This window comes from Ischnura elegans, chromosome 1, assembly GCF_921293095.1.
Source record: "Ischnura elegans chromosome 1, ioIscEleg1.1, whole genome shotgun sequence".
In the NCBI taxonomy this organism is placed as follows: Eukaryota; Metazoa; Arthropoda; class Insecta; order Odonata; family Coenagrionidae; genus Ischnura; species Ischnura elegans.
In genome coordinates, this window is record NC_060246.1 from 150,461,973 (window position 1) to 150,474,707 (window position 12,735).

At 38.1% G+C, this 12,735-nt stretch overlaps 1 protein-coding gene across 3 annotated transcripts in view; it reads left to right on the forward strand.

Annotated features, from left to right (window-relative positions):
• The window catches only part of LOC124172380 (nuclear matrix constituent protein 1a-like), a 35,607-nt gene that overhangs the window by 7,702 nt on the left and 15,170 nt on the right, over positions 1-12,735 (forward strand). For 2 of the 3 annotated variants that reach the window (XM_046551832.1, XM_046551841.1), the window contains one exon: positions 1,376-1,741. The exons of the other annotated variant lie outside the window; for it this stretch is intronic. In XM_046551832.1, the coding sequence (XP_046407788.1) occupies positions 1,376-1,573 (198 nt within the window). In that variant the 3' untranslated portion in view covers positions 1,574-1,741. Of the gene's footprint in view, positions 1-1,375; positions 1,742-12,735 lie in introns of those variants that run through there. 3 annotated transcript variants of the gene reach the window in all.

The following is a 12,735-nucleotide window of genomic DNA, read 5'->3' on the forward strand; positions in this document are numbered from 1 at the left end:
CCCCTCTGCGGCGCCTGGGGTGGCCTCCTCTTTGGCCACCCCTTCCGGTCCAGTAGCTAGTTGATAGCCTCTCTCCGCGTGGATTTAAGGACCTGTTTACACGGTGCATTAGCTCGCGTAAGTTAATTTGTAAATGTACGAACGCGAGAATGAGCGCCAAAATTCACCGTTTAGGCACCCAACTTGTGCGAATGCATGAACAGAAAGTAAACCTGTTCTAATTTGAGCATTTGTACATGCTTCTTTCCGGTCCTCAAAAATCGTTCGCGCAGTCAGACTTTGTGCGTGTTAATGTATCGTGTAAAGAGGCCTTAAGAAATATCGTATCTCTCGGACTTGGCGCGCCATTTAACTTTATTAGAAATCGTATAACGTCGATATTTTTCCCTAGCTTATATTCTTTTATGTTTATAAACATAGTTAAAGTACAATTATACATAGTCTCTCAGATGCCCTATGTCAATTAAGTAGAGATTGTGAAGCACTAAAACGCTCAATTTCACCTATCTTTCACTCATTGTCGGAACGATTGCTTCAGTTGTTTATGCATTTTCAGCCGCTTAGTCCAAATTCTAATGTTATTTACCGACTACGTTTCAGTTCTCATGAACTCTTTCCATTAGAGGATTAACCTCGAGGTAACTAGAATTAGGTTTATTCCCCAGGTACATTGGGTTAATCCTGCTCCCGTGAGCACCATCGTCGTACCTATATTAAAACACAGGCATTTTGAAAATTTGAAAGTAAAATTTACGGAATATACATGCAAATACTTATGCATAAGTTTAATTAAATTAGCCAATTTAGCGGTAAAAAAATTAAACCCATTGCTAACTCCATCTTTCCTTCGATTTTTCTCCCGCGCGGATTTTTATCTGACAACGAGTTTCACGAGCACTGCTTCTCGCTTCTTCAGGGCGAAGACAAGTGTGCCGGCGTACCTACACTGCACACCGAAGCAAGATGGCGCTGAGCGCAATAACAAATGACAACACGAATGCGTTTTATAATGAAATAAACTGTTTATTAACCTTTAACATAAAATTGAACATCACCAAATACACCAATGGAAGCAGAATCTGGGGTCAAATTACTTTTACAAAAAACAATTAAACGATCTTCAGGTTTAAATCTCATACACCTCTTAGATGTTAATACATTCGAAGAAACAGTAGTACAACGCTCCTTTTTGACTCATCTTCGACATGAAGAAGCGAGCATCGGTACTCGTGAGATTGTTGACAACTAAAAAACGACTATGCGGGAGGACACCCAAAAGATGGAGTCATCATTCTAGCCCCGCGAAAACCTTCGGTCATGAAACATTGCCATTCTTACGCCATTGCCAAACGTAAATTCTAGATTCTTCTTCTAGTTGGAAAGTCTGAAAGAATGTGTTCAACAAAATAATGAGTCAACCCTCACCAAGGAGAGAAAATATGCGACCCTAGAGATGCATAAGCTGCAGTGTCAACTTGAAGAACGTGAAAAAGAAATGAACCTGATCGAGAAACAGTTTTCAGCTGTTATTTCAAGAATAAACCGACCAATGCATTCTAAATATGCTACTTAGTGTTTGATATTTGTTCGATACAGATTTTTGCTTGCAATTTAAAAAAATGCAATTGTTCATATTATTTGCATAATTTCCTTTCCACGTGACGATCAACCAATATTTTTGGGCCTCACAAAAAGGCATAGAATAAACGAGGAAAATGTAATGCATATTAAATTGGTTATTTAATTCATTGATTGGCTCATTAATATTGCAATGGAGGCAGGTTTTAATGGAATTTCATTCAAAGGCATGCGATGCTTGAAGGAAAATTCAAACTCGAGAGAGTTTGAAAAGAAGTAGATAGAGTTGTCACTCGACTGTATTATGACGACAATTATCCTAAGAAGTGGCTAATGACTCTGGGACTTCACAGGCAGAGACAAGACCTTTGATCGATACATTCATTAAATTTCCGATCAAAGAGTTCTGCACGCACCAGGAAGTGTTGAAATGCTGACATGGCTAACGCGCCTCATAAATAGCAAGTAAAGGAAAATACTTCGTCCCCGCTCTTTTACATAATTTCCTCCCCCCCACTAAACTGTTCCCCGTTCAAGGCCACTGTGCTTTTACGACGCACCGCAAAACAAATTTCCTCCGAAAACAATTTCCACGCAACCTCGTTACACATCAATTATCCCTAAATAAGTCTTCACCTTTTGTCCCCGGAGGAGTCAATGCGAGAACTCCTCGTCAAGTGCGACTACTTCCTCCAGTCTGGCTCGCCGTTTTGCTCCAAGGGAGGGCAATATTCTGCCTCGTGTCACTCGGGGCACCAGGAAAATCGCTCCGCGTGGGTGGGCGCGCGCCCGCCGCCGGTACTTTTGCTTCCTCTCCCCACTTTTCACTCCACACGGTAAATGCAGCAAAGAGTGGAAGCCAAGTGGCGTAGCGAGGGGGGGGGGTGCGGACACCCCAATATATAAAACATAATTACTTTGCTTCATCGTAAAAGAAAATAAAATGCTGAAACATCATGAATTTACGATAGATTTTTTTAGATAAGTGAAGTTTTTTCGATAATGAAGAGTGTTAAAATTAGTGAGTTATTGTTAGTAGCATGTTTTTCAAAAACTTTCCCCCGGACCCCTGGCTTTGGACCTCCCCCCGAACGAAATACTTGGCTACGCCTCTGATCCACATTTTTAATATTAAAATATATTTAATCTCTGGGACATTAAAGATGGAGGCGTTATAGCGATGAAGGTAGGTTTACATGGTGGTCATTCGTGGTGGGTGTTATGTGATTGTTTAAACAAGTAAATTGTAAGAAAGGACTAAGTAGTCCTAAATTCGCTTGAAATAAAAGAGGATATTATTATTCCGTCTCAATGGGGTGCTCTCATAAGAATTAAAAAGCAATTAAAAAAATGTATTGGCAGGTACGTTAAAGCCATTAACGTATGCAAAATATTACTTCATAATTACGAATAATACACGGGTAATAGAGGAACTGATTTCACTGTAATTCTCAGCGTGTAAGATAATTTTTTATCGCATAATCATCCATTTTCAGTGGAATTCCCCATTGAACAAGCGATTGACCCAATCGTTATAATGAAACCAAAGAATAGGTTCAATGTCGCACTGATCCCAATGTTGTGGAGAGAATGTTACTGAAAGTATGGATGTTATATATAATAGGATATATATATAGGATATAGTGATTACCACCAGACAAGGGCTGGACCCCCTAAATGAGAAAAAAGAAATTGATCGCCTAAGTTGTTTACCAACCGCCACTTAGAGTTAATATATATTACGCCCAATCCATCTACTAGGATTATCATATTTCCTCACTTTTTTATTTCAAATTTGTTTTAAATATGAAATATCATAGGTTATGCATATTTGAAATTAATTATCCTAGCATTACAGTGATATCGGCCCTCAAATAAACATAATTTGCCTACATAGGCCACTGATCCAGATTAAGAAGATCCGCCGCGGCGGACGCGTCGAGTAGAAGGTATATCCTTTGGTGGAACTAACATGAAACACCAACGTAAAGTTTTAGGAAGAGAGAGTTAGAAAAGAAGGTGAGAATTAGGTTCCCACAGTCACATTCTTCGGCTATCGGACTTTTTAGCATCCACTTGAAGTTTTAGAAAATATTTGAAATACCATAGATTTAAGTTAAAGTGGATATGACGGCAGTACGCGAAGTAGTTAGGGGATGCGAGGAAGCAACCTCTGAAATTGACGTCCCAGAGATGTAAAGCATTTCCGAGATATAATTTTTTTCTAAGACGATTCTACAAAATTCCGAGGCTCCAGACATCAAGATGACTCCTCCCCTTGGGCCAAATGGCGCGATAATTTTCAGCTTGCTCTTCCAAGGAGGTATGAAAATGACCTTTCGTAGAAGTTCAAGGGACATTTTCTGTTTTTTGATATGCATCTGCGGCTCTTCTTCGCGCCGGTCCCTTGAATACAGCATCGGTTACCTCTCGCTCCCACCTGTACCATCCACTAGCTTTTAATTCCTTTTTAGAGTTCTTATACCTCTCACCCGAGCATCTGAAAAGGCGCGAACTATCTTTAGCCTCGACTTAATCTGCATATTTATCCGCAGCCAACCGTAAGAAATGGCAGCTTGGGACAGTTCGAACATCTGGCGACACTGGCGACAGTTAATCACTGTGAAATGTGAAAGATACGCTTTATTTATCCATTTCCATTGGCAAAATTAGTTTTTAAATTAGTGATTTTAATATTTTATGGCGTCATGTACATGCAAGTATAAACGTTCAAAAAAGTAACCGATTTAGAGCGAATATACATTTTTATTACTTCAATGGCAACTGGAGGACTGTACCTGTCTATAATAAGAGAAATATCAACTCATCAAAGCTTTTGGAAATCCGACTGGAAAACAAAATTTGGTCTTCGGATAAATTATCTCAATTAAATTTTATTTCTGGGACCAACTTTCCAGATTCCGTTATCCTATAATTGATAATTAAATCTCACCAAAGATAAAAGGTGAGAAACAGGACTAACTAAAACATGAACTTAACGAGTATTTCACTTGGATGTATAAGACATAATATTTTTAATTCGGAATTTTAAATATTTTACGTGATAAATTTTCCTTTGTACAACGTTGCAGATACAGAATATGAATTAACTATGAACGCAGATGAAATAGACTACATCAAATATCAGTATAAAGTCGATATAATATAAGTAAAACGATATAATATATTGAGCAAGAAGAATTCGTCTGTTGTGACTTTCATTGAAAAGGGAAGTGCCTTTTGAGCTGATACATTCCTGTAAAACCGAAATCTACATGTTCCAACAACCATACTACATGTCTGATCGCAAATCCTCACGGATTTGCGCTATTTTTAGAGCTCATTACGTCGTCGAGCTGGATGGGAATTAAAATCAGTCAGGGGGTGAGAATCAGACAACCGAGAAAGGGGGAGAATGGTGAATAAGGAAGAAATAGATGAGGGGGAAGATTAGCGCTAAAGTGGGAAGGAAGGTATTGAGGCTGGTTAAGATACGAAGAATAAATTCCCTCCCTCCCTATCTATTCCACCTCTCCCGGGTGGCGTGGTCCACTTCTCAGAAGCAACTTCCTTTCCGCCGTCTGCCACTGGCTGCACAAGTCTTTATCCTCTCCTCCTTCCGTTGCTTCTTCCCCCCTTTCTGCAGTGTACTGGTACCCCCACTCCATAAAGCCGACTTCCGCCGCAAATACAGCTCCATCCTTTCGGAGTCTCACGGCTTCTAAGTGCGTATTCGTGGAAATTGAAGCTGTGGGAGGTGGCGGACGACTCTCGCATACGCCTGGATTAACTCGATGGTCACATTATTCGGGATCCAATCGTGTTGTGCCGACGTCTCATCTCCTTGGAAAAACTGCCACTAGACGGCGTCAACTGGCTCCCCTCCTGTGCATGTCTTTTAGCTTGCTGACAACCTCTGTCTCCCACTACGTCCCGCGCCTTGGCATTTATTTATATCCTCCCAAGCTTTCCATTAATCTTTCCTTCAAAGTGTTTCTTTTTTTGCCAATGATTTAATAGCAGGTTCCCAAGCAATGTCTTATCCCATCTCGCAATTTCTATATGCGAGCATAAGTGTTCCCCAGTTTTGATTAACAAAATTCTTAACTTATTCTAACACTGTATACATTTTAATGTTAATTTGGTGCGCATTAGGCTCATGCTGTAAAAAAAACTCACCCCCAGCCAAAAATCTTTCAGATGGCTCGTAGGGTATATTGTATATGCAAATGTTGTTTCCCCAGATTTTTAATGATTTGGCCCTCACATAAGCCTAAAGGGCATAGCAATCCTTAGAGAATTTAAAGTTTAATAGAAAGAATGACTTCCTAATTGAGAAAAAATCAATTTCCTCTCAATTCTAACCAATAGCTAGGAAGTCTATAAATGCCACCACAGATACTCAATTCAATTTAAAAATTAATGATGCGCAGCACATGGCACAGTGCAGATGCATATGATTTTTGATATTTTTTTATTTCCTCAAATTAAGACATAGGGTAGGAATGTTTATCATCTTACACAAAGAATAATAACCACATGCAACATCCTCTGATAAAAATACTCATATGAATATTCAATCGAGGATGAAACGCCAATTTTTACTTAGTAAATCTTGAATGTTTTATTAGCGAGCAAAGGTATGGTACCTTTACACGATAATTTATTTGAGTCGAGTTGGCATTATACATTATCTTGGACTCAATTAAAATCTTACCTAATGACTCATTTAAGAGAAAACGACTCATTAAATGATTTGTGGGAACCTAAAAGTTATCAATCCTTGAATTCTTCATGTGGGCACTCGAGTTTTTCAAGACTCTCAAAACCTCTAATTGAGAGGCAACGGGTTTTCGGATAGTTCTTGAATTTTCCATCACACTAAGCGCGTTGTTTATTATGTAAGTACCGTTTTGAAACATAAAATCAACTCTATTTTTACTTTTTAGTATCTTTCATACTGTTTTTGGAAAATATCGTGTCTTTCTATCTTTTTTGTTTTATTTTTTTTTCCTGGTATATTGACTGAAAAGTTTTAACGAAGAATTCATTTTCCATCCCATGAAGTGAAATACTGCAAATACATAATTCGCTGTCGATGCTGGAGTAAGGACTCAATCAAACAAACAAAAGGTTGTATGCCCTAGCAAGAGACCTTAAAAGAAATGGTAAGGTAAAGTACTTATGGGTGCGCGGAAAAACTGTTCGCAAAAGTGAAGGTGGGGATAGAATAAGCATTCGAAGTGATTCTGATATAGAAAACTTACAATGAGGAAGGGATCCTTGTTTACCAGGGACGGAAGATCGGAATGGAACAATTTGTGCATTGAATCAACAACTTTCGATCTATTATCAGAATGTGAGAGGTTTGAGAAGTAAGTTAAAAATGTTCAACATCTCGTTAGGTGATCTTGACCATGATATAATATGTATAAGTGAGACATGGTTAAATAATTACATAAGTGATTCAGAAGTATGCATGAGTGGCAGATACAAATTACATCGGAAAGACAGAAATGAGACTTTGACTGGAAAAAAAAACTACGTGGTGGAGTAATGGTAATGGTGAAGGATACGTATAAGTCAATGAGGTTAAGAGAATTAGAGACGTGTGATGAAAATATTTGGATCAAGGTGCAGGTGAAAAATAATAAATGGGTGTATTTATGTGTTGTCTATTTCCCTCCAGATGCTATGCTTGAAGTATATACTAATTTTTTTGACAAATTGACCTATAGTGAAATTATTAATAATGGATAATTTATCCTTGGTGACTTTAATTGCCCTTCATTCATGTCATCTATTGAGACGGAAACACCATTATGTATTGAGTTGTTGATGTTCATGAACTTATTGGGTCTGAAACAGAAGAACAATGTGGAAAACAGTTACGGAAAATTTCTTGATCTTGTTCTTACTAATGTGGTCGAGAGTAATATTGAGGTGATTCGCTGTACGTTGCCAGTGATTAAAGAAGATCACTATCACCCAGCAGTAACCGCTCATTATGTCTGTGGTATTACAAAAAAAACAAAAGATGATTTTGCCAATTCATTTAACTTTAAAAGAGGTAACTACTTGAAATTATATGAGGAGCTGCGGAGTAAAGATTGGAACGCAATTTCATCTACTAGTGATGTCAATATTGGTTTGGAAATGTCTTATAGTTACCTAAATGAAGCGATTTATATATCTATTCCAAAATGTAAGATATTAAAGTACAAGTATCCTTCGTGGTACAATTACGAGGTAATTAAAATAATAAAGAAGAAAGATAGACATGGACTACTGTTCAAGAAAACTGGGTCAAGTTATCACAAATCAAAATACAATACTTTAAGAATAGAAGTTAGAGAAGATATTAATAAAGCTTTAAGTGATCACTTGGAAAATATCAAATATGAAGTTGTCAACGGGAACTATAGTAGTTTTTGGGACTTTGTGAGAAAAAATAAGGCTAGTGGTAATATCCCTGAAGTGCTTACACTAAATGGTTGTGAATTTGCCTCACCAAGAGAAATAGTTAATGCATTTAAAGAATATTTTAGGTCTGTTTATGATACTCAAGTAGATCCCTCTAAGATAAAGTATGCTAATGAAACCATTGCCCAAAACAATGATAATATAATCATTATTAGTATTAGCATGGATGAAGTGCTTGAAGCAATCCAAAGTTTAGATACCAAAAAATCTATTGGTCCTGACAATATCCCTACGTATATTGTGAAAGGCTGTAAAGAGATCTTAGCTCAACCTTTATGTCAGTTGTTTAATAACTCTTTAAAAAGTGGAGTATTTCCCACAAAATGGAAAACTGCCAAGGTGTGTCCTATTTTTAAAAAGGGAGAACGAAACGACATAAAAAATTATAGGCCTATAAGTATATTGTCTGTTTTTTCAAAAATATTTGAGGGTATTTTATGTAAGCGTATTAACTTTCTATTAAAATATCGGATAAGTGATACACAACACGGCTTTATAGCTAATAGGTCAGTAACGACCAACCTAGCTATCTTAACTGATTATGTTATGAATTCCATGGATAGCGGTTCTTAGGTGGATGCAGTCTACCTAGACTTTAAAAAAGCCTTTGATACTGTACAACATAACATATTGCTAAGCAAACTGAAAAGTATTGGCATTGCAGGCTCTTTGTTAACTCTTTTGAGTTCATTTCTAAATGAAAGAAAACAATACGTAGTGTATCGAAACGTGGTGTCTGACAAATACTCTGTTGTATCTGGTGTGCCTCAAGGCTCGAACCTGGGTCCACTTCTGTTTTTGATATTTGTTAATGACTTGCCACAATGTATCCATCATTCAAGATGTCTAATGTTTGCAGATGATGTTAAAATATATAGAAAGGTGAACAACTTACAACATTGTCTCCAGATACAGTCAGATTTAAACAGTCTGGTCACCTGGTCTCATGAAAATGGTTTATTTTTTAATGTTGATAAGTGTTTTGTTTTATCTTTTTCACGGAGAAAAAATGCAATCAAATGCAATTACCATATGGAAGTATCCAAATTGAATAGGACTAATCAATGGAAGGATCTAGGGGTCACCTTTGATAGCAAAATGTATTTCACCACACATATATTGAATATTAGCATAACTGCATGTAAACTTTTGGGCTTTATACACCGTATGTCAAAATATTTTGACTCTGAGATGGTACTTAAGACATTGTATTACTCTTATGTAAGAAGTAAGTTGGAATATGGGTCATTTATTTGGAATCCCTATTTAAAGAAACAAATTGTACTGCTAGAGCAAGTTCAAAAGAGATTTTTAAGATTGATATATTTTGTATTATATCATGTGTATCCGCTTTTCGAGAATTATGTTTGTTATAGTGATTTGTTAAGAGTTTTTGGTCTCCATGCCCTGCAAAATAGAAGAACCATAAACGATCTGCTATTTCTGCATGATGTCATTAATAAGGGCCTATGTTATGAATTGCTTAAGGAAATAAAATTAATAGTACCAAATGTTAATAGCCGGTTCAAAAGAACATTTTACATATCTAAGGTTAAAACAAATTATTGTTCCAATACGCCAATACGAAGGATCTGTGTACTATATAACAAAAACTTCAATGATTTAGACCTGTATCAAAAGAAAAACTGCTTTTTAAAAGATGTTAAGAATATGTTTCGCGACTGTGATAGTATTTAGTTAATATTTACCATTTGTTACCAAGATTGTTACTTTTTTGTGGCTGTGACCAATTTATTTTCTATTTTTTGTAGTTATAATCATGTATTGTTCGCCCTATAATTATTTACATGTTGGGCGAACATTAAACATAATAAATAAATAAATAAATAAAAATCATCTGGCCACCTAGCTTCTCTTCAAATTCTAAGAAAAGATATGAGAATGATCTTAAGGAGCTCTTTTTCCCTCTTGCACTGCACTTACCCATCGTTATTACTCAACCTTATCGGCGTTTATTCTCTGCTATAATGGTTCCTTGATGTCATTTCCGAGAAAATACTTCGTTACGCTCTCCGGTCAAATAAAATCTGTCGGGATGAGGTCCTATGGAGGATCTTCCGCTTAGGAAGTTTCATACCAATAACCCCTGGCCTCTCGACTTGCCTGGATTAATCTCGGCTATCAAATTCCCGAAGAAACTTCTTCGGAAACTTCCGTTGCTACCCTAGGAAGTAGACCACACTTGGTCTAAATCAAGCCGCCGGGAGATCCTTCCAACCTCCATCGAAGTTCATTCCTTAGACCTCCTAGCCTCCCTTCTGGTCTGACACGCGAATTCCTGCGGGACAGGCAGGGATTACGTTGATGACAGGGTTGTCCATCAAGCCTTGCTCTGAGCCCCACACTCGAAGCCTTGAAGTTGTGAAGTCCGGAGTTGGGGAAAAGACCTCTAGCTAATCTAATTGAGAAGGATGTGCGAGATGTCACTGGCTCTTGCCACTAGCACTTAGCAAGTCCTCGGTAAAATAAGTTCCAAGATTCAGAGAATCACAGAAAACTGGTAATTTGGTCACGATTCAAAGATGCGAGTGGGCGGATACAATAAGGAGTACACAGGATGGGATTTGATGTTACTACAAGTAATATTTAATGAGAACAAAAGAATAGAAAGAAACATAATATTTCCAATGTTACCTGTGAAAATATTGGCCATATTAAATGCTAATGTAATCAGGGGCGCAGATAGGAATTAAGGCTAGAGGGGGGGGTTTGGGTGCAACTACTACTGTGTGGTCTAGAGGGGGGTACAATACCCGCCAGGGTAGGCGAGAGGCGCAGGGGCCCTTCCCCAGGAACATTTTAAGATAAATGGTTCAAAATGGTGAGTTATACGGCTTTCTGAGAGATATTTTATTAATCCTTACACTGTTCTGTAAGTAATATCCAAATAAGTACAATGGATTAAACTTAAAAATTTCTCTGAGCTCTGGGGAGGGGGTTTTATCCCCAAAGCCCCCCTCGCTGCGCCACTGGACGTAAGCACATTGAGATACCATGAGTTGAATTGCTAATATGGCTGAGTTGATTGCATTATTAACGTGACTGTAGTAATCCGAACAATGAGCGCAGGTGCCAATAAAAAAGTGCGTGAAGTACAAACTTTAACTTTTAACCTTGAGGACAAGGACATCTGTCCTCCGGAGCACAGATGCAGTAAAAGTAATCAGTAAAAAAGGCAAATTTTAATGTTTACTTCAACTCACCGTAGCACTGTATAGGGAATAGTGATAAATGATCATCTCAATACATAAAATGAAAGATGTAATTTTGTCGGGCTTAATTTATTTATCCTACGAGTTTAATTCTTAAAAGAATTGAAAAAGTAAACTGAAGTATGGGATATAGGAGGATGTTAGCGATTAGAGGTGGAAGCGAATGGACAAAGAGATGTTATATTTCCACGATTTTTGGCACAGACATTACTTTAAGTTGTGATAAGGGATGAACAGTGATACGGAATCATACTTTTTCCTTAGCCGAGATTGGCCGGCCATTTGTCAGTGGACGTAGCCCATTACATACGATTTCCACGAAGATTTCTGTGTCCGCCATTGCTCTCTGCGCAGTCCCCTCCCATCACGGGACCAGAGGGCGATCGTAAAATAAAAGCCGACGTATAATAAAACGCCGCCCCAAAATGTGAACCCCTCCTCCAACATCTCGCAACCAGGGAGGGCTTCCAAGGACTCACCTATAAGTGCGAGCCAATGGGAAGGAAGGCCATCGAATCGCGGAATTCGGAAACAATTAAATAGGAGAAGGGGAGTGGTGTTCGGCCGGATGGCGCGAAAGCGATGCTCACTTGTTTCCGGGTATGGCGTGCCTCTCAGCCGTTTGGGAACTGTAGGGGAGAGTGGAAGGAAAGTGAGGGGGAAGAAGGTTGTTAAGTCTGGAGGGATAATGTTGATAAATAGGAGCTTTTGGAGTGCCTCCTTTAGAATAGCGACTACCACGAAGGCTGATTCGTAGATATCGGCTTTTAATATGCTCTAGGGAATGCTGATTGGCGGTTGATACCATTGGGCTTCTTTGGTTCCCGGTACGAAGTTTATGTTTGCTCGGAAAGAAGGCTTCTCATCAAGGCTAATTTTCATAGAAGAGAAATTGACTTTTCGATTTCATGTCGATACATACATTTTCTCGGTACTTTCAGAGGACTTTGAGTAATGGCACAAAGGTTTTATTCTATCGGTGGAAAATAAATAGCTGAGTTAAGGAGGTAGCAGCAGAGCTTATGCAGTAACAGATGAGGGAAAGAGCGAAGAACTGCCGACATACTACTATAACTTCCAGACAGACGCAATTTTGTTTTATTTGCCAATTCATTGAAAAGTCATTACCAAGAAACGTCGCTATAGACAGCATCAAACGAATGTGTTTATATTTATATGCCTGTTTAACTTCATTACTTTTAAGTTCCAGCACCCTTGGAAAAGAAAGAAATATGGGATTGGACATATTCTGGCTATTATCATACGCAACGTAGCGCAATATACCTACACAAAAAATTATGCGCAGGCGCTGTGGAATTAGGTTGAGAAATTAACCATGGCAGCGAGTTCATCCCTCATCATCGGTTTAGTATTATTTCGTAAACTAGTACTTTCAATACAGTAGCGGATGCAGAAAAAGCTCAAGGGATATTTTGAGCTG